The 22174-nt window shown below is 39.0% G+C and overlaps 1 protein-coding gene across 4 annotated transcripts in view; it reads right to left on the bottom strand.

The window, feature by feature from the left end:
* Positions 1-10968: 10968 nt before the first annotated feature.
* The window catches only part of LOC110202761 (uncharacterized), a 31012-nt gene continuing 19806 nt past the window's right edge, over positions 10969-22174 (bottom strand). The window contains exon 4 of one of the 4 annotated variants that reach the window (XR_013484443.1): positions 10969-13692. Coding sequence is in view for 1 of the 4 variants with exons in the window: in XM_078149305.1 (XP_078005431.1) it covers positions 20375-21942 (1568 nt within the window). In the remaining 3 variants the exon portion in view is untranslated. Of the gene's footprint in view, positions 13693-19415; positions 21959-22174 lie in introns of those variants that run through there. The other 3 variants (XM_078149305.1, XR_013484442.1, XR_013484444.1) reach the window with 3 other exon arrangements.

Genomic DNA, 22174 nt, shown 5'->3' with positions numbered 1-22174 from the left:
AGTAAAAGGTTTCTGAATGTGCAATGACCAAAAATGAATTAAAAATCAAACACATAGTGAATCTGAGGTGTTTCTGGCAGCATGTTGCATTGCACAACTTCACGACATCCTTGGTTCTGAACACAAAGCATGCACACTTTGCACTGTGCACGCCCTCAGGCCATGCAACATGAGTGAACGCTGCTGAATCACGAAATGCAGCCTCAAGTGGGAAAAGCTGAAGAAGCTCTGAGTTGTAGCACACTTGGAGGAGTAACTAAGTAGGCTTTTCCCCCTTCACCTCAGAGCTGAAAATTTTATCCAAAGTTCCTATCTTCTGACCATCCACGGTATGTCTTGGGCTCACACTCTTGGCAGTGCTCCGCTGCTCTGAGAAGTGGTTTCAGAGATCATCTCTTGCTGAGCAGCCACACTCCTACCCAGGGGCTCCTCCTCCCTCAGACTCATGAGTTGGCCACCAAGGCTAGAGTTACTCATCACAGAATTGCCGTTTGTTCACCTCTGCTCAGAGGAAGAAACACAAAGCACAAGATGAAAGCAGCCAAGAACTTGAGGACCACACTTGAGACCCATCTAAGTAAGCACATGTGCTCCTTTGCATGTGTGTGACCTTATAGCTGGGGGTGAGGAGGGAGAGAGAGGAGAAAGTGGAAGTCACCTCTCCTTGCTTCAAAAGGAGTCCAAGGAAGAGCTGTTACAGTCTCAAGGCACACCTCGAATACATGGGAAGAGAGAGTCACGGCAAAAGCGGTTTTTCTTCTAAGCCTACTGAATGGGCTCTTCCTTCTCAGTGGTCAGTCTTCTTTGGCATAGCCCCTTACCTTGCTGCCAATGCAGGAAACAAGGGACTAAACAGGAGCTTCTGGGGTCACGTGGGGCAGCTATGTGGCAGAGTGGAGCACTGGGCTGGGACTCAGGGAAGATTCAGCTTTCTGAGTTCCAGCCCAGCTTCAGATCCTGGGCAAGTCACTTAACCCTGTTTGCCTTGGTTCCTCATTGGTAAAATGAGCTGGAAATGGCAAAGCACTCCAGTATCTTTGCAAAAGAAAACCACAAATAGGGTCACAAAGAGTCAGACACAGCTGAAAAAAAAGACTAAATCTGATGTCACATGCGCTTTAGCAAAAGAGCATGACTCATGAGTCATCAGAAGTGGTTTAACTACATGCTTAGCTTTAACAAGAAACAGCCAGTCACATGATCACCCCATGGAAAGTTCTCCAGTCCAGTAGACCTGAGAAGCTCCCTCAATTACTTTCCTTACACATAAAAATTTAAGAAAAAAAATTAATAGTGTTGCTATACCCAACACACATAAACTCCAAACTACATAGAATAAAAAGGTTTTGCATTATGAAGTCCTAGAGAAATAAATGAAAACTACGTAGGAACAGGACAAGGTATATGGCATCCTTGTCATCCCATCTGCTGCTGGAATGATCCCAAAGATGATTTCAGTGACTTTCTGAAAGATAAGCTTATATCCTAATACTCTTCTTAATTTACAAAAACCAGCCATTTTATCCATTTGTACAATAGTCCGCAGAACATTAAAAATTAAGAAAAATAGCAGGACAACAACTCCCTTTGGTCCATTCCTATCTGAACCCCACCACAAAAGAAGAAAAGAGTGAGGTAATAGCAAAATAACAATCATTCCTATTTCTATAGTTCCTCAAGGCTTAAAAAGCACTTTCCTCATAACAACCCTGTGAGGGAACCCACAAGATTATTACTGCCACTTATAGTTGAGGAAATTATGACTCAGAGAGAGGGACATGGAGAGAGTAAGTAATTATCAAAATCAGTAATCAAACCTGGGTCCCACCTTGACTCTGACGTGAGCATGTTTACCAACCACACACCTTGCTGCCTCCCTGGGGTACACAGATGTCTCCAGATACTTGAAGTGTTATCAGAAGAGGCATTTAATTTGCCCTTCCTGGCCCCAGAGGAAAAGTCCAGAAGCACTGGGGGTAGAGAGAATGGAGAAAAGAAGATAGGTTGATAAGAAGAGGGAGTGAGAAATGATGTGCAGAGGGAAGTCAGAAATTGTAAAAGACAAAAAAGAGAGAGAGAGAGAGAGAAATCTGGAGAGAATTGCAATGAGGGGTGTTATGAAGTAATCCAATGGTGTTTAGAAGCACCAAAAGAACATCGATGAAACAAAGTGTCTGGAGGCTCTTTGAGAAAATATACTACCAAGAAAAAATTCAACAATGTTTTTGAAAAATAGGATAGAAACAGTCATAAGAAAAATCCCACCTCCTTCAAGAAGCCTTTTCTAGTCACCCTTAATGCTATTGCCTTTCATCTGTTGATTACTTTCCATTTAGTTGTATAAGTGTTGTATCCCCCACTTGACTGTGAGGTCTTTCTGAACAGGGATTGGTGGTAGTGGTAGTGATGGTTGTGGTGGTAGTAGTAGTACTAATAGTAGTGGTAGTAGTAGTAGTAGTAGTAGTAGCAGTACTAGTAGTGGTAGTGATGATGGAGAAAGAAGAAAGAAGAGGAGGAGGAGAAGAAAAAAAGAAGTTGTTACAGTGATTGTAGTAGTGGTAGGAGTGGTACTAGTGGTGGTAGTAGTGGTAGCAGTAGTGGGAGGGGTGGTAGTAGTGGTGGTGGTAGTAGTAGTATTAGTGGTAGAAGAACTGGAGGAGGAGGAGAGAAACTAGATAGACATAGATAGATAGATAGATAGATAGATAGATAGATAGATAGATAGATAGATATAATAGATAGATAGATAGATCGATGATAGATGGATAGAATGATGATGGTAATAGTAGTAGAAGTGGTAATTGTTGCTGTTGTTTTAGTTGTAGTAGTAGTAGTGGGGGAGAAGTACTAGTAGTAGTAGCAGCAGCAGCAAACACTTCTATAACCCTTTAAGGTTTCCAGAGTGCTTTACACATGTTAACTCATTGATCCTCACAATGACCCAGTGAGGCAGGTGCTATTATACCCACTTTACAGAGGGGGAAACTGAGTCTGGTAAAGGACATGATTTGCCCAGAATCGCACAGCTAGGGTCTGAAGCAAAACTTGAATTCAGGTTCTCTAAGTTCAGTCCTCTAACCACCACTCTACCTAGGTGCCTTCTTTCTGTCTTTCTTTGTATCCTTAGCACTTATCTGTTTCTGGCACATAGTAGAGACTTAATAAATGCCTGTTAGTTTCCATAGGCAGAATCCAAAAGACATACAGGCTACAGGGAAATCAGAGTAGGGCTCCGTAATAGCCTTTAGGTAGCATTTTAAGGTTTGCAAAGCACTTTACAAATCTTATTTCATTTGATCCCCACAACAACCCTGGGAAGTAAAGTGTTATTATTAATCCCCATTTTACAGATGAGGAAACTGAAGCAGAGAGAGATTAAACATTTTGCCTGGGGCCACACACCTAGTAAATGTCCAAGGCCAGATTTGAACTCGTGTCTTCCTGACTCCAGGTTCAGGCAAAAATCTGACTGTTCAAGCTGGAACCTACTACCTGATGAATTGACGATGGGAGCAATAGACCCAATAAACCCAGAAAAAGGCTCTGGAAATGACTGCCAAATGACAGTCTATGGAAATTGGAATTTCCCGGAGAAAAGGGTTTCTCATCTACATGAGTTTTGTCACACAGGAACACTGAGGATTCTCTTTGTAATAATGACAACACACTGATTTTGTTTTTACCAACTTCAACTTGTCCTTTTGCTTCACCTGTCTATAAAACTCAGTCAAAATCCAAACATATTTTCTAAAACTCTCTTAATTTTCAGCATTTCCCCAAAACATTTCATGTAATCAATACATCACTGCTTGATGCATTTTCCCAAGATCATTACAAATTTCCACATTAGTCTAATCTGTTAGTCTCGACCCGTTGTTTTCGATTTCCAGATGAGTAAAACACCTAGAAATGTGATTACCAACTGGTAACACATATGACCCCCATTTAACGTTGTACAAATATTCAAGTGAATATTTACCATACAAATTCCACGTCAGCATTTCTGTGATTACTCTGAGTTATAGATATCTTTTGTATTCTGTAGCATTTTTTTCTTTTAGTAGGACTAAGGAAAAATTAAGTAATAAAACATAAACTTCAGAGTATAATTCTGGCTTTGAGGCGTTCAATTGGAAAGAATCATGAAATTTTAATTTCAGAAAACTTACATACTTGTAGGTCAGGGATTCTTCCTTATGTTATTCACTAGGCTTATTTTAAATTTGAAATCAATTTAGAAATAGGAATCCCATCGCTTCAGTTTGCCAAAAGTCACATAATGTTGGCCTAGAATCAGGAAGATAAGTTCAAATGCAGCTTCAGACACCTGCTGTGTGACCCTGGGTAAGTCACTTATCTGTTAATCTCAGTTTCCTCAACTGTAAAATTAGGATAATAATAGCACCTATCTCCTATGGTTGTTTTGAGGATCAAATGTGATATTTGAGGGCAGCTGCGTGGTGCAGTGGATAGAACACTGGCCCTAGAGTCAGGAGGACCTGAGTTCAAATCTGGCCTCAGACACTTGACACTTACTTAGCTGTGTGACCCTGGCTGAGTCACTTAGCCCCATTGCCTAGCGCCACCCCCCCAAAAAAAGAGATATTTGTAAAAGTGCTTAGCACAGTACCCTGGCACATAGTAGGCACTATATAAATGCTTGTTATAATTAAAATAATTGTTATTATTAGAGAAAGGGTTGTGTTTCAGGGGAAAAGAAAGGGAGCTAATCTTTTTTTTTTCTTAATCTTTTGAAATTAAATTCTGGTTTGGGAGAAGGAAGGGTAGACCAGGCATACAGCGTATATTGCAAAATGAGTCACTGATATTCCTTGTTTTGTCATCAACTATCCATAACTGCAGAAGTTATCTTCTTTGTTGAGTTCTGATTTACTTATGATGTGACCTTCTCTAATTAGGTCATCTATTCATGTGGAGTTTGTCTTGGTATTAGATGTGAGACAAATCTATTTTTACCAGCCCTGGTTTGGTATACTCCAACTCACGGTCTAGAAATCCAAATGCCATTCTTAAACACCCTCTTCACTACCTCTTGCCTTCTCAAATTGACTTTTCTCTTTGGAAGACTATGGCTTTGACAAGAAACAGTGATGAAAGATCACCTGTGCCCCTGAATGTTTTAGTTTTGGTTTTAGGACTCAGGTCCTTAGCCATACTCGGAATCATTAATACCCATGAGATTCAATGGGAGTGGGTTGTTGACATCAGGCTTGAGGTGTACATCTTAAATTTGGATACATGTGAATGTTTTTTGAGGAATATTTATATTCTAAGCTATGAAAGCCATTAAAACCAAGCATTGAAATAAGTTGAAGTTAGAACCAAATTTTCAAATTGCTACATGACAGTGTTAAGCCAAGATTTTTTTTCGAAATGATGAAACATTCTATCTCATTACTCTCATAAAAATGGTTAAAATGTCACTTAGAATCACAGGATTATAGGATTTCAGAATTGCCACTCTTTCTCCATCTTGCATGGAACATTTTGAACTCAAGTGGACATAAAACTCTATTGCTATGAATTTTTATGTGAGCTATTCCTCCCAGCTTTGTGTCATTTATAAACTTGGTAAGTGTGCCATTTATGACTTCAAACCATTGATTTAAAAAAAATGCTGTTTATTATAGGGCTGATGACAGAGATCCCCAAGGCCTCACACTAGAGACCATCTTTCCTTCCTATTAACAGCAATTTTTGTTGTGTCTGATGATTCAACTAGTTGCAAGTCCATCCGCCTGTACTGTTATCTAGCCCGTATCTCTTCATCTTTCCATGAGACTCTCATCATAGATTTTGTCAAACACCTTTCTGAAATCTAGGTACACTAGAATACTTATAGTATTCCCTTGCCACTCAGATTTAATAAACTTGTTGAAAAAGGTAATTAGGTTGGTCTGGTAGGACTTTTTCCTTCAATCTATGCTAAATTTTAGTGATCATTGGCATCTATTTAAAATACAAACCATCTTACTTTATCAATAAATTCTAGAATTTTGATAGCAAATGAATCAAGCTCAGTGGTCTGTTTCTAGTCTGAATATTTTATTTTTCTTTTTCTGCCAATCTGGACACTTGTCCATTTGAACTGTGTGACTATTCACCCTTTCTTTGATTTTTTCATAGATCACTAAAAGTGGCTTAGCTGTCACGTCTATAAGCTCCTTCAGTACTCTGGAAGAATGGTTTCCAAACTATTTTGATTATATATCTGTATCAGATACATAATCATAATAATTTTGATCATGTACCTATATATACCTAATTTTTGAGAATGAACCCCCAAATATTTATTATAGATCATATACGTTACTACTGTATCAGTATACAAAAAAGAAATTTTAGAAGGATGACAGCAATGTTTTAACCCTAAGTTTTCTAGAAACATATTCTTCAAATCAGTACCAGACAAAAGCAAGTAAAATAAAAAAAAGACAATCTTTACTTGAGGGAACTCTGGCTGGCTTGTGTTGGCTGTGTCTGATGCTAATTCAAAATCCATGGTCCCAGACAATGTTAGAGTTAAATATTTCCTCATAACTTCCATTTGAACTATGATGGAGAGCCTATCACTCTGGGCTATATATGCTAAAATATCAATATTCTTAAAAAACAATTTCTACAGACTTAAGAACTCTGATCAACTACATGATCATCCATGACTCCAAAGAGTTGAAAAAACCCTGATCATGTAATGAAAGAGAGATAAAAAACAAATACACAGAAATAAGAAATTAGTCTTTGGATGTAATTCATGTGGAAATATTTAGGTTGACTGTGCTTATGTGATATAGGGGATTTCATATTTTTTCTTAATTTCTTTTTCAGTGGGTGGGGAAAACTAGAGGAAGAAAAAATGAATGCTTGGTAAATGAAAAAATAAAATAATAAAATTTAATAAACAAAACAAATTCAATGGGAAAGAGTAAAAAAAGCTCGTGTCCAGTCAACTTTTTACCACAATGACATCTACTGGTAATAAGTGGCAACTGCATTTCACATTTTTTGTTTATAAGCCTTTCTCTACTTGAGTTTACTTTTTTATTCTTTCTTTTTGCTTTCTTAAAATTACTATAACTTTTATCATCAAAAAAAACCCCCTCCCAACTCCTTCACATGTCATTCTGCTAAATGATTTGGCCAAAGTTCAATGCAGGCAAATCCTAGTTGTGTGTATGTGTGTGTGTGTGTGTGTGTGTGTGTGTGTGTGTGTGTGTATGTGTGTGTGTGTGTGTATGTGTGTGTGTGTATGTGTGTGTATTTTCATACAAATCCAGGTAACTAGATTACCTGGCTACCTAGGTTAGAATTACCAGGCCTGGATTCAGGAAGACCTGGGTTCAAATCTGGGTTCACACACTTACTAGCTGTGTGATCCTGAGCAAGTCACTTTACCCTGTTTGCCTCAATTTCCTCATCTGTAAAATGAGTTGGAGAAGGAGATGGCAAACCACTCCAGTATCTTTGCCAAGAAAACCCCAAATGGGGTCACAAAGAGTCAGACATGACTGAACAACAACCAGGTAACCAAAGGCCACATAAAGTCAAGGTCAACTTCTAGCCTATACCCAACATACTGATTTAGCCCTTATAAATTTAGCTGCTAACTAAGCGCTGACTCTTCACTGAGGCATGTGGAGAGCTAGAAGAAACCTGTGGTCCAAATGTTAGGAATTTTGTTGAAGCAAAATATCTTTTGCCAGCAAGATTCTGTCTTTGGTCAATCCCTGAGACAAAGGCTTTGTCACTTTAAAACAACTAAATAGTGTTTGCATATGCAGGGGAAACGTGGCTCTTGACAGTGGGTAGGTCTAGAGAACTAACAATATTTTGGGCCAAATACCTCTCTAAGTAAATGTCTGGTGACTCAGCATCCACACTAGAGAGGGAGCAAAGAGAAAGCCCAGGGACATGACTTCTGTGTACAGAACATTAGAGGACATTATCTACAACTATCTGGAGGGGGCTATGGAGGAATGCTGAGCTTTTCCAAATTGGTATCCAGATTGTGAAAGTGCTTCTGGCAGCTCCTAAAATATGGCTTCCCATTGCTCCCTTTTTGTAAAGGAAAAGTCCCAGCTCTTCAATGTGCTAGTGATACTCACACCTTTTCTGGGGTTATAGGATGGAGACCGACGAGATAGAGGTGCTACCTGTTAAAGTGAACTCTTAGATCTAAGCTTTAAGCACAGTAACTGCTTGAGAAGAATAAGAATATGGAATTGCAGTGTTTCCCAGTTTGCTCAAGGTTAACTAACAAGGGGGATATGATTGATCTTATTTATGATCTCTATTGCTATAGGGGCCTTTTGGGCCCACATGGACACATCTATGAATTTATAACTGGAGATCCATGGGTAGACCTCAGTAGGTTTCAAAGTGAACGCAAAAGAAAGCAAAAAGCAATTAAAACTTCATAGGCATATAGGAAACAGCTAGTGGATACATATGAACATGAGTCTTCCAAGGGAATTCGGCCTCCAGATTGCTTGGCCAATGCCAGGAGGATGGTCTTGAGTTCTTTCAAGTGAGGGTCAAAGGTGCATATAACTTTTCTCCTTGCATTTCTACAGATGAATGTTAACTTTGATTCTATAAGGGAAGATGGAATAAACTTTCAATATACAAAGATCCTCAAAAAGAGAAAAAGCCCTTAATTATTAATCAGTATGTGTAAAAGTGTGTTTGTTATATATATTCTTTGTAGCAAGCAACATCAATTCATTTGTATTCCCCAGAAGAACAATGGTCTTTGAAGTCATGAAACTCTAAGTAAAAATATCCTTATGTATATGTATATGTATATGTATATGTATATGTATATGTATGTGTATATGTATATGTGTATATGTATATGTATATGACAATGTACATATACAAGATGTATATCTATATATGTCACAAGAAAGGGCATGAAACCACAAGCCAGACACTGTGAAATGAAGCACTGAAGGCATGGTTTAAGGGTCCCTACAATAATTCTGACATAGAATAAATTGTAAACTCTTGATTTAAGCCTTCATGTGTCCATCACATTCACAATTCATGTCCTCGCACTGAAGGCTTCCTAATATCCATATGATCCTAGGTTTCCATCTAGTATCGATTAGCTGATGCATAACAAGGTTTGGACTGTGAAGGAAAGCCTTCCCACATTCATTACCTTCACAAAGCTTCTCTGTATAATCCAAGGGGATCAATCCAAGGGGAAAAAGAATTATTTCCCAGATGGGAACTCAATCCCAATGAAGTGAAATGAATGAGTTTCATTACTGAACATTCCCTTTTATTTAAAACTAATCTGTAAATTAATCTCACCAAATATAAACAGACTAAGGAAATGTAACAAAAACAAATACTTGCCAGTTTTCACACATTAATGTAGACATAAGGACAAAAAAAAAAAAACACAACACAACCAGGACCACAGAGTCATAATCTAGGTATATTTTTTCTATTTCTTTGGAAATTTCAGTGTGCCAATCAAAGACAGCTTCCCATTTTCCCTCTATTCTTAAATGCACTAATGTATGCCTCCTAGAAACTTAAAATCATAAGAGAATGACGAATCATATGGATAATATAATTCCCATAAAAGGAACTAGACCTTACTTAACCTCATATCATAAAAGCACATAGAAAATATAATTAGAGACTCATTCAGGTTTTCCACAGTAAGTTGTTTCTGAAGTCTGAAGGCCTTCTCACAGTCCTTACATTCAAAAGGTTTCTCTCCAGTAAGAATTATCTGACATCAAATACGTTCTGAGTTCAGGTAATAGGACTTCCCACATTTATTACACTCATAAGGTTTTACTCTAGTATGAATTCTCTGATGTCAAGTAAGTTGTACCCTCAGTCCAAAGGCCTTCCCACATTCATCATATTCATAAATATGGTGTAGGGTGTGTTCAGGGAAGACTAGTACCTCTGATGTGAGGGCTGCTGAGCCCTTTTCAGGGCTGATTTCCAACCTTGGTGTCCACCTAACTCTCACCTGTGACTCCAAGACGCTGTAGCGTACGCAGTGGCCATACCCTGGTAAACTATTTTGGCTAAACCAGGCTGAGGGCAACTGCTGAGGAGTCTCAAACCCGAAAGTGAATTAGGAGGGTGTCTACCCCAAGCATGTGAAGACTTCCTCTGGTGGAATGGGCATATGAGAACGATTTGTTCCAGTGGCCATGAAGGCAGCTGAAACAGGCACTACAGAGTGCTTAGAGCTTCATTAGACATCAAAGACACCAAGGTCATTCACTGCATCTTGAGCTATCACTAGTTGTCTTGATTCTGTCCTGCCATTGGACTGTGATGACTCTGGAGGAGAGAGCAAGGTCAATGACTTTGTGCAACTCTGCCTCACTTAAATCCAATTAGCGGACAAATCAAAAGACATCACCCATACAGTTTTTATCATTTTTATCTATCTCAAAGTCCTGTAGTGACAGGCAAGTGATGAAGCAGCAGGTGCAGATACACTGGGAGCTGTAGTCACAACCCTACACACAGGCGGCCCAGGCCACAGTGTCCTCTTCTCACTGGAAACAGCAGTAGGATTCAGCAGTCCCCTGGGTGTCTGAGCAGCCTTTTAAGGACCACATTACTCACCTCCTGGTATGAGGAAGGGGCTAGAAAAGGTACCCCAAAATTGTCTGCTTACCCAACCCTGGCCTGATTACTGCAGCAGGTGGGGATCCCACCTTGCACAAAATGCAAAAAAAAAAATGCACAAAAACATCTGCAAAGATGATTTGAGTGCCCATAAATTGGGGAATGGATGAACAAATTAATGGCATATGGATATGATGGAATACTACTATGCCATAAGAAATTATGAAAAGGGTGGTTTCAGAGGAACCTGGTAAGACTTCCACGAAGTGATGCATAGTGAAATGAACAGAACTAGAAGAACTAGTTATACAATAAGGACAATACTATAAAGACAAATAACTTTTAAAGCTTTATTCTGATCAACACAAGTCCAGTGGCAAGACAACAGTCAAGATGACTGGTGATGACCTTAACACCTTTGATGTCTGACCAAGCTCTAAGTGCTCCATAGCACCTGCTTCAGCCACCTTTATGGACATTGGAATAAATGTTCTCATCCATCCCTTCTGCTGAGGGAAGTCTTCACGTACTTGGGGTATACACCTTCCTAACTCACCCACGGGTTGCAGCCTGTTGGTTATTCTCAACCTGGTTAAGCCTGTCTGCCAAGATGGTTTACCAAGGTGGGGTCACTGCACATACTACAGCTTCTTGGAGCAACAGATGAGAATTGAGTACCAGGTAGATGACAAAAATGGATGAGAAGTCCTGAAAAGGGCTTGGCAACCCCTTACACCAGAGGTGCTAGGCCTCCTCGAACACTCCATAAACACCATCCCTTAATAAATGTCTGTTGACTGGCCAAGATCCATGTCAAAACCAACTTGAAATGTTCACCCCTTTTGCATCTTAGTTCTTCTAAGTATGACATGACCCATTCCTAGACAGAAAAACTGGCCTTTTCCCCAACTAATAAATGGATATGAACAGTTTTCAGATGAAGAAATTATCTATAGCCATATGAAAAAAATGTTCTAAATCACTATTGATTAGAGAAATGCAAATCAAAGCAACTCTGAGGTACCACAGCACACCTATCAGATTGGCCAACATGACAAAACAGGAAAATAATAAATGTTGGAGATGTGGGAAAATTGGAACACTAATGCATTGTTGGTGGAGTTGTGAACTGATCCAACCATTTTGGAGAGCAATTTGGAACTATGCCTTAAGAGCTATAAAAATGTGCATACCTTTTGACCTAGCAATAGCACTTCTAGGTCTGTATCCCAAAGAGATAAAAAAAAAATGGGAAAAGGACCCACATGTACAAAAATACTTATAGCATCTCTTCCTGTGGTGACAAAGAATTGGAAATTGAGGGGATGCCCATAAGTTGGGGAATGGCTGAACAAGTTATGGTATATGAATGTAATGGTATACTATTGTGCTATGAGAAATGATGATCAAGCGGACTTTAGAAAAACTTGGAAAGACTTGTATGGACTGATGCTGAGTGAAGTGAGCAGAACCAGGATAATGCTGCACACAGTAACAGCCACATTGTGTACTGACTAACTTTGAAAGACTTAACTCTTCTCAGCAATGCCAGGATCTCAGACATTTCTAAAAGTCTCATGATGGAAAACACTACCCACATCCAAAGAAAGAACTATGGAGTTTGAAGGCAGATCAAAGCAGACTATTTGCTTTTTTTCCCTCTGTTTTGTTTCCTTTTTCTTGTGGTTCCTCCTATTGGTTCTAATTCTTCTTTACAACATGACTAATGTGAAAATATGTTTAATAGGAATGTATATGTAGAGCCTATATCAGATTGCACCCTGTGTTGAAAAGGGAGTTGTGGAGGGAGGGGGAGAAAATTTAAAACTCAAAAGCTTATAGAAGTGAATGTTGAAAACTAAAAATAAATTAATTAATTTTTAAAAACCTGGTCTTATCCTATGACACAGATATGAGAACACTGATGAGAATTCCAGTATCACTACCTTTAAGCCAATCTTCATGTGACTGAGACGATACTGAATTATCAGCAGGTGGTGCTGAAGTATGTTAAGTCCTTCCCTTCACAACTCGTGGAGGTACAGATGGGGCCACTCTGGAATTTTGGGCCCACATTAAAGTCCATTGGAAGAAGTTTACTTTGGAGCTTGGCCAGAACTTTGGAACTAGTACCTTATTAGACACTGTTAACTATCAACACTGCTATTAATTCTCATGATCTTCAATCCTGGATCTAGAATCATTAAAGAGGTCAATAGCAACCATGGGGAAAGGGAAGGAGGGACCACAAAGAGTCAGCATGGCTTCATCAGGAACAGATCGTGACATATTAACTTCATTTTCTTTTTAGAAATGATTGTAAATAATTAGATGAGAAGAATGCTGAGGATATAGTTCATTTGTATTTTAGCAAAATTTTTGACAAAATATCTCATACTCTTCTTGTGGAAAAGGAGGAAGAAATAAAGATTAAATAATAGTGCAATCAGACAGATTCAGAACTGGTCTAATGGTCTGAGTCCAAAAAAGAGTTATTAATGGTTCAATGTCAATGTGGCAAGACATTGCCCAGTGCAGTACCTGAGGACCTGTGCTTGGCTCTGTGCTCTTTCACATTTTTATTAATGACTTGGATAAAGACATAGATGACATGCTCATCAATTCTGTAGATGACACAAAGCTGAGGATAGCTAATGTTAGTTTACTGAGTCAGGATGCAAAAGGCTCTTGTCAGGTAACAGCACCGGGCTGAATCCAATAAGATGACATTCAAAAAAGAAAAATGAACTTGCACTTGGATACAGATAATAGTCTTCACACGTAAAAGGGAAGGGAAGCACAGATTGATGGCCACTCTGAAAAAGCCCTAGGGGTTATAGTAGTTACTAGGTGTCATGATCTAAGAAAAACACTGATAAGCTGGAGTGTCCAGAGGAGGGCAGCTAGGATGGTGAAGGGCCTTAACATAAGAGAGTCAGTTGGGGGAACTGGGATGATTCGCCTGAAGAGATGACTGAGGAGGAACATGATGACAGCTGTCTTCAAGAATGTGAAGGTCTGTCATGTGGAAGAGGGATTAGATTTTTTCATGTCTGGCCCCTTGGGAAAAAAAATAGGAGCAATGGGTTAGAAGGTGCAAAGTGGGAAATTTAACGTCAAGAAAGGCTTAATGTCAAGAAATCTTCCTAACGATTAGAGCTGTCCATAAGTGGGACAAGTTACCTGGAGAGGTGGTAGCTTCCCCTCCTTGGAGGTCTTCAAGCTATTCTTGTGGGAAAGTCAGTACACAATTTGCCTTGGAGAGGCAGATAAAGGCGTTGGTGAGGTGTATCAGTCCAAAGAAAGTCAATCTAGCCCTCAGCACACAGAGTGTGAATTTATGGGAGGACATGGACAAGAGTTACACAGTCCATGTGGATGGATGTGGGTGATCTATATATTTGGAGGGAATAAGTTTGAGGTCACAGATCAATTTGAGTATTTGGGCACCTAAAATCATTAACTCTTGTTGTCTGTTTTTAAGTCTGTGTGAATCCACCTTAAGAAGAAAGAAAAAATGTGATTTTGATTTCTGCATGCTCTTGGAAGGCAGTGGGGTGCAAGGAAAATCATGCAGGACCTAGGCTCCAAAACCCTGGGTTTTAATCCCAACTCTGCTCCTGACTCCTAGGAGGTGGAGGGGGGAGGGGGGAAGGATGCTAAACAAGTTATGGAACCTCAGTGGGTTTCAGCTTGTTCATTTGTGAAATGGAGGGGCTGGACTAGAAGGTGGTCTCTAAGGTCCCTTCTAGTTCCCAGTCTAACGTCTACCATCTGAAAGCTTTTTCTCAGAATCCTCTTGAGCTCTTCCAAGGCCTGGGATGGATACATATTTTTCTTGGAGGCTTTGGATGTGGGAGCTTTGGCTTCATTGCCTTCTTCTGGTTGTATGTTTTGATCTTCTTTGTCACCAAAGTAAGATTCTATGGCCTGACTTTTTTTTTGCACAGTTTGCTCATAATCCTGGTCAATTACTTGAGTTATAAACTCTGTTAAGGTAGGAATCTGCTTCCAGTGTGGAGAATGTACTGTCCCAAGCTTTGGGGGTTTTTGTGCAGCTGTTTTTAGAGATACTTCTAGGGACCTGTGAATTTTCAGCTCTTCCAAGGTACTATGATCAAGGACGAGGTGTTTACTCCTTTCCTGGCCTGTGCTCTGGTCTATGAGTGACCACAAGCACTCTTTTCTGCCTTGGAACTGTGAGGAGGATTTCCTATCCACCACCACTGCAAGCTCCACCACGCCAGCACTCCTCCTCACCACAGGATTGCCACCCAGAACTGTGACCCAGATCCAAGTACAGGAAAGCAAGAGAATCCTGGCCCAGCAGAGAGATCCCTGCAATCCCCCTCTGATCAGCCACTTGATTCCCCCTCAGTCTGTGGGCCAGAAGCAGCCATTGCTCTGGGGCCAGCTTGGGGACTGGGAGTGGGACCCTGCTTCTCCCTCACTGCAGACACAGACTTTTCCCACTAAGTCATCTTTGGCGTTCATGGGTTCCACCACAGCCGCCCGTGATTCAGTCCTCTCCAAACTGCACTCCTCTCCCTGCCTGGCGTGATATACTTTTCCAATCAACCATCCGGGCTGTCTTGGGCTGTAAATTTGTTTCACTCTGTCTTTTTGTGGGTTCTGCTGCTTTAGAATTTGTTTAGAGCCATTTTTTATAGGTATTTGGAGGGGTTTGGGGGAGAGCTCAAGCAAGTCACTGCTTTAACTCCGCCATCTTGGCTCCTGAAAGCCTTTTCTTTTCAAAGTAAATGCTTTGTTAGAAACTTATCACTGAACATCAATACATGAATTTAAATTAGTTTGACAATCATTATAGAGGCAAAAAATATAAAAGCCAAACATACAAATTCGCATAACAAGTTGGATAAAGAAGTTTGGTTATATCCTCTATTAGCCAAATGAGCTGTCCCCCAAATAATCTCTAACATAAAGAAACAGCATAAAATGAAGTCAACATTAAAAGCAGTTATGATTTATTGCATCCTACCAACAAGGTAGCAATAACTTTGCATATGAGGAGAGAGAAATATAATGCCCAGTTCAGAGATGTGGGGTTTTTTTTGACATCTTGCAACCTTGATTGTCAGTGTTCAGGAGGACACTGATGATGATGAAAATATATTATGAAAAGCCTAGTAAGCAGGCTAATGTGGAGGCAATCCTCAAAACAGGGAAGTGGACAAGACTGTTAAGTATGGAAGCATACTGGGAAATCCCTTTTCATTACAAAATAACATTAAGATAGTATTTTAGTTCAAAGTCCTTCATCCTACTTGGACAAGAAAACTTTATCAGTCTTCCTTTAATTCTCATTTCCCAAAACAATGCCCTGCACTAAATCCATTTTCCCCTTCACACAAGCCTAACAACTTTCTTTGAGGAAACTGGCAACTCTAGCTGAAGAGATACGGGTAGTTACTGGACAGGGACAGCCTGGGTTGATCCCCTTAAGAGCAGTACCTGCTTTCCCCATACTTTGACTTAAGAGTAATGATCAGATGGAAGAAGTCTTTCATTACTTCAGCTATGAGAAGGATCTCAAGTTCACCTTTGATTAGGTGGAAGATAAAATTACTGGAGGAAGTGGATGAAAATGAATTCAATGGCTTCAGAAAAATGAATCTCAAGTACGTGGAGTCATTTTCAAGTAGTATTGTTCTGAGACTGTTATCTAAATGTTGAAACCCTCACTTAATGTTGGGAATTTTGTCTTCTGTTTGAAAATATTATAAAGTGTAGCTCCAAAATGGTTTGTGTTGTAGACATTGTTCAAGGATGAGAAAAGCTCCACACATTTTTAGACCCCTCTCTCTATACGGGGAAGGTTCTTGCAACTAGCTATCCTTCTGTTTAATTACAACTGCCTTCAATCTTATTCACACCAGTAGGAGGGAGATAATGGTCCCTTTCCCTTTACCTCCACACTCCCCTGACTGAAGCACCAGTAGATTCACATACTGATATCAATCGGCATTAGTTCTATCAAAGCACAGTGAGTACCCACAGTCCCTGGACCAGAAGTTAAAGAAATTGGCAAGATGGTTTCCAACATCAATAAGACATCCAGGGCCACACTCATGTTCTAATGAGAAGGCAGGGCAAAAGGGGTCAGTCAGTACACAGCCTAAAGGTCCTTTGAGTCCATTTATGGACTAAGAAGATTCACCTATTGGTGCTCTGGATTCAAATCTATACCCCACACTATCATCCTTGAAAATAAAGAGGATCATTGAAACTTTGGTACATACAATTACTAGGAGGAAGCTAATTCTTACAAAAAATTATTCCTCTCCTATATTCTCATCCCTTGTATGTAAAAGGTTGCATAGTTTCACTGAAATTTATTATAAAGAATTCATTGATCAAAGGGAGTTACTGTTTTTTTTTTTTAGAAAGGGAAGACAATGCTATAAAAACATTATACTTCTTCCTAGGCTGGGTCTGAAAGTTACAGATTCACCTCTTGCAAGTATACTGAAACAACATTTTCTCATTTCTGTTTGATCCCAAGTAAAGGTCAAACAACAATTTTGGAAAAGTCAATTTATAACTTCATATTATTCAAGTAGTATAATAGTGACATTCATGATCTAACAGGTAGCAAACCTTCCCATTCGAAAGAGAGCCCCACACTTCCTAGCAATTTATATCCACCTGGAATTAATTCTAATAGCTAGGGACACAAGGCATCATTGATCACCTCATTGAGCTGTGTACACTTTCCCTGAAAGGTGAATTGATGTATCAGTTTTTACCAGGATCAAGCTGAAACTGTAAGCAATAAGTTAACAAAATTTATAGTCACAAGAGTCTACTTCATACAAGTTACACTGTTTTAACTTAAAGAGTCTAGTAATCTATATAGTTAACACCAATATTGTTTTACAGTTGTTACATAGAATATGGTAATCATTGAAATATCTTTTATATCCATTAAGCTCACATAAGGTCTTTAGAGTACAGTAGGTACTCCAAGACCTCTCATATAGAGGAAAATAAGGAGGCTGGCATGGCATCCAGCTTGGCATCCAAGTGTCATAGGTAGAAGGGTTGAGGGAAGGAGAGATCCTGGTGGGATTAGGCACAGAGTGGACTGGTGAATAAGTGCTCACACTGGCTGCTCTCTGAATGCCAGTGAGATCTGGGAAGGCAGGTGATAGGAAGAAATGGGGGAAGGCTCCCCATGGCCTGGTTAATTCTACCCTCTGGAAACTGCAGGGCTCTGAAAATCTTTAAAATACAACATCAATTTCTTACAAGAATTGAAAACATATACCAGGGTATAAAGGTATTCGACTGTTTCACTATTTTGATCTATTTCCCAAGATTATACAAAGAGTAGATGAGGCAAGTATACCAACATTTTAGGGTTAATGAAAAGATATGTTACAGAATTTTCATCCTTCCATGTGGTAAGGAGGGGAACAGAGTTTAATGGCTAAATGTCCTCTGTTCAAAGGGAAATCAGACACTCATGCAGATGCATAAATTTGTAAAAATCCACATTAACAACATAACAAATTAATAAAAAAAAATTAAACACAAAACCTGGTGTTTTTTTTTGAGACTGGGAATCAATCACCATGGTACCCACAGTCCAAGTGCAGTGGCTATTTCTGGCCCTGACCCCATTACTGACTGGCACAAAGATTCTGACCAGCTTTGCTTCCTAGATGGGCTTATTTCCCCTTCTTAGGCAGACTGTGGCCCCTCTTTGTTCCCATAATGGAGCCAACCAGTGCAGACACCCGATCTGCCTAGCTCACTACAAGTCCCAACTCCTGCACAGGTGCTACCACTCACTCCACAAGTCTTAGCTTTCCCAGTATATCCAGAGATCATAGGCATGTGCCTTCTTGCCCAGCCAAAATCTATTTCCTAATTATTGTGGCCTATTTTGGTCTCAGCTTAAAATTTATGAAAGTTTTGATTCTTTTTCACAGAAATTTTTTCACATTTCTACAGAGATGCAGAGGCCAGTAAGGTTTTGGCTTGCTCAAGTTAGTTTTCATTGCCTACCAGAACTAAATTAACTCTCGGCATACCAAGGTGCTTTTTAAAAAATATTTGCAACTTAAGTACTTCATATGATATCATTCAGAATTTTATCCAGGCCACACATGCAGTTTATAATCTCACAGGTAAAGCTTTCAAGACAAAAGTACAAATTTTCAGAAAAAAATATTCCTTGGTCACAATGGGGAAATGTTAGTTCCAGAGGAATGGACATGGTAGCAAAATTATATAGCTCAACTAGGGAGCTAGCATAATTATACAGTTAACATTACCAGCTTTCTGCTTTAATAGCAGGAAAACAACCAAAAAATTTTTTGTTAAACTAGCAAAAACAAGTTTAAAATGCTGTCCTTTCTTGGGAAGAGAAAGAAGCAGACAACTCTTTTAGACTAGTTGTAACCTTAGAATTCCCAATTTAACAATTCATAATAAATCCAGAGGAATTATACTTAATTCTTGTTCTTACTGTAGTTTGCAAGATCAGTTTTTAAACATTTCATGCCTGATTTGAATTGGTGTCATAAATGTATCGTCTTTATTTACAAAGCAATAAACCTAGGAAGCAAGAAGCTTTTTAACTCTGCAGTTTTCTATTTTTTTTTTCTTAGTCCTTCACCCCAGCTGAACCACTGGGAAAGTGGCCAATGAGAAATGAACTTTCCCTTTTCCAATCAATTCCAGAAGAAAGAAAACTCTACCCAGATGGGGCTTCAATCCCAATCAGAAATTTGGAGGAATCACTACTGAAATGTCTATTACTTTAAAATGGACTCTAATTTAATTTGCTTTCAATTGACTCAATTACATATAAACAGACATAAAGCCAACTAAAACAAATGTTTTTGCAAGCTTTCACACTCACATCTATAGACAAAACTCAAAAGTCTCCAAAGTCAATATCTAGGTGTGCTTTTTTTTTTAATCCTCTGTGTCTCAAACAAACTGTCTTTTATTAGATCAGTTCCATACGTCCAAAGAATTTAAATCTTGTAAAAATAATTAATCATACAGAGATTGACATCCCTTAAGGAAAACTGGAATGCATGGAAACACACCTGGTCCCGTTAAGGTAGCATGCTGCCAGTTTGTCAAAGAAAGGCTCAGGTTATGGACTTTTGACTATAACCAGTTCAAGTGAAGGAGTCAGTTGTCAGATCATAATAATCAGCTATACCCAGGCAATGAAGGAGACACACAACAACAGGGTACTTTGAAGCCTTGGAGAGACATATTCTCAAGGACAAAGAATATTACTCGTGATACCTTACAGTGAATGTATTCCTATATTCGTGACAATCCTAAGGTTTCTCTCTAGTATGAATTTGCTTATCTTTAGAGGATTTGTCCTAATTTTTAAAAAGGATGTAACTAACTCATCACAGTCATATGGCTACTAAACCTTGCGAATGTTCTGGTATTGATTAAACTGTCTCCTCGGATTGCCTTTCTACAGTCATTCCAGTCATGAGATTTCCCTCCAGCATGAATCCTCTAATGCTCAGAAAGACTAGAAAACTCAAAAAAGGACATTCCACATTTATTACACTTATAGGCTTCCTCCTCAGTTTTCTGACATTTAGTAAACACTAAACAATGATATAATGTGGCATTTACTACATTCATGTGGTTTCTCTCCAGTATGAATTCTATGATGAAGAGTTAGTTGTCTAATAGGTTCTGCATTTACATGAAGAGCCTTTCTATATTTAGTACATTAAATAGGATTTGCCATTATAGTCATTGTTTTTTCTCCAGTATGAAACCTCTGATGCTGAGTAAGAGATATCTTATGACTGAAGGCCTCCCCACATTCATTACATTTATAAGGTTTCTCTCCAGTATGAATTTTCTGATGAACAGTAAGTTGTTTCCTCAAAGTAAAGACCTTTCCACATTCTCTACATTCATAAGGTTTCTCTCCTGAATGAAACCTCTGATGTTGAGTAAGAGATATCTTATGACTAAAGGACTTCCCACACTGATTACATTCATAAGGTTTCTCTCCAGTATGAACTCTCTGATGTAGAGTAAGTTTTGACCTCACATTGAAGGCCTTCCCACATTCATTATAATTAAAAAGCTTCCCTCCAGGATGAAATCTTTGATGCTGAGTAAATTCTCCCTTCATATAGAAGGCCTTCCCACATTCATGACATTCATAAGGTTTCTCTCCAGTATGGATTCTCTGATGTCTCATAAGAGAACTTTTCTGACTGAAGGCTTTCCCACACTCATCACATTCATAAGGATTCTTTCCAGTGTGAAATGTCTGATGAACAGTAAGTTGTTTCCTCAGAGCGAAGGCTTTCCCACATTCTCTACATGCATAAGGTTTTTCTCCAGTATGAAACCTCTGATGCTGAGTAAGAGATATCTTATTACTGAAGGCCTTCTCACATTCATTACATTCATAAGGTTTTTCTCCAGTATGAATTCTTTGATGTTGAGAAAGTCCTGACTTCATAATAAAAGCCTTCCCACATTCATTACATGTATAAGGTTTCTCTCCAGTATGAATTCTTTGATGCTGAGAAAGACCTGACTGCATAATAAAGGCCTTCCCACATTCATTACATTCATAGGGTCTTTCTCCAGTAAGAATTCTCTGATGCACCTTAAGCTGTGTCTTCACAATAAAGGCCTTCCCACATTCACTACATTCATAAGGTTTCTCTCCAGTATGAATCCTCAGATGCTGAGTCAGGTCTACCTTTACATAGAAGGCCTTTCCACATTCATTACATTTATAAGGTTTCTCTCCAGTATGAATTCGCTGATGTACAAGCAGGTATTTCTTCTGAGGGAAACCCTTTCCACATTCATTGCATTCATAAGGCCTTTCTCTAGTATAAATTCGCTGATGTATCTTAAGCTGTGACCTCACAATGAAGGCCTTTCCACATTCATTACATTCATAAGGTTTCTCTCCAGTATGAATTCTCCGATGTCGAGTAACTACTGCCCTCCTACCAAAGGCTTTCCCACATTCATCACATTCATAAGGCTTCTCTCCAGTGTGAATTCTTTGATGGTAAATCAGTTGCACCTTAATACTGAAAGCCTTCCTGCATTCATTATATTTATAAGGTTTCTCTCCTATATGAATTCTCTTATGTTGAGTAAGCCCTGAGCTGTAATGGTAAGCCTTACCACATTCCTTACATTCATAAGGTTTCTGTCCTAGTTTTGCATATGGAACAAGTTGTTTGCACTCAAGGAAGGTCTTCTCACATTTATTATATCCATTATGTTTTTTGTCCAATTTGAATTTTCCTATGTGGACTAAGGGCTTTGTTCTCTGAAAGCAAGAACAATGGATTGATTAGTATTGTCTCTTTTCTTCTCTTTCCCAAAGGCTCTGCCTGCTCACAAATTTTACAACTGCTCTCCTGCCTCCCTGCTTGAGAGGCCCAATCTAACTTGATTTAGACAGAGAACTCAATATATGTTATATAAAATCCAGTGATACATGGTTAATATACTTAAATCAACAGATTCAGGATTAAATTTTTTC

This window comes from Phascolarctos cinereus, unplaced genomic scaffold, assembly GCF_003287225.1.
Source record: "Phascolarctos cinereus isolate Bilbo 61053 unplaced genomic scaffold, phaCin_HiC Scaffold_2;HRSCAF=192, whole genome shotgun sequence".
Lineage (NCBI taxonomy): Eukaryota > Metazoa > Chordata > Mammalia > Diprotodontia > Phascolarctidae > Phascolarctos > Phascolarctos cinereus.
This window is presented reverse-complemented; position numbering and strand designations above follow the sequence as displayed.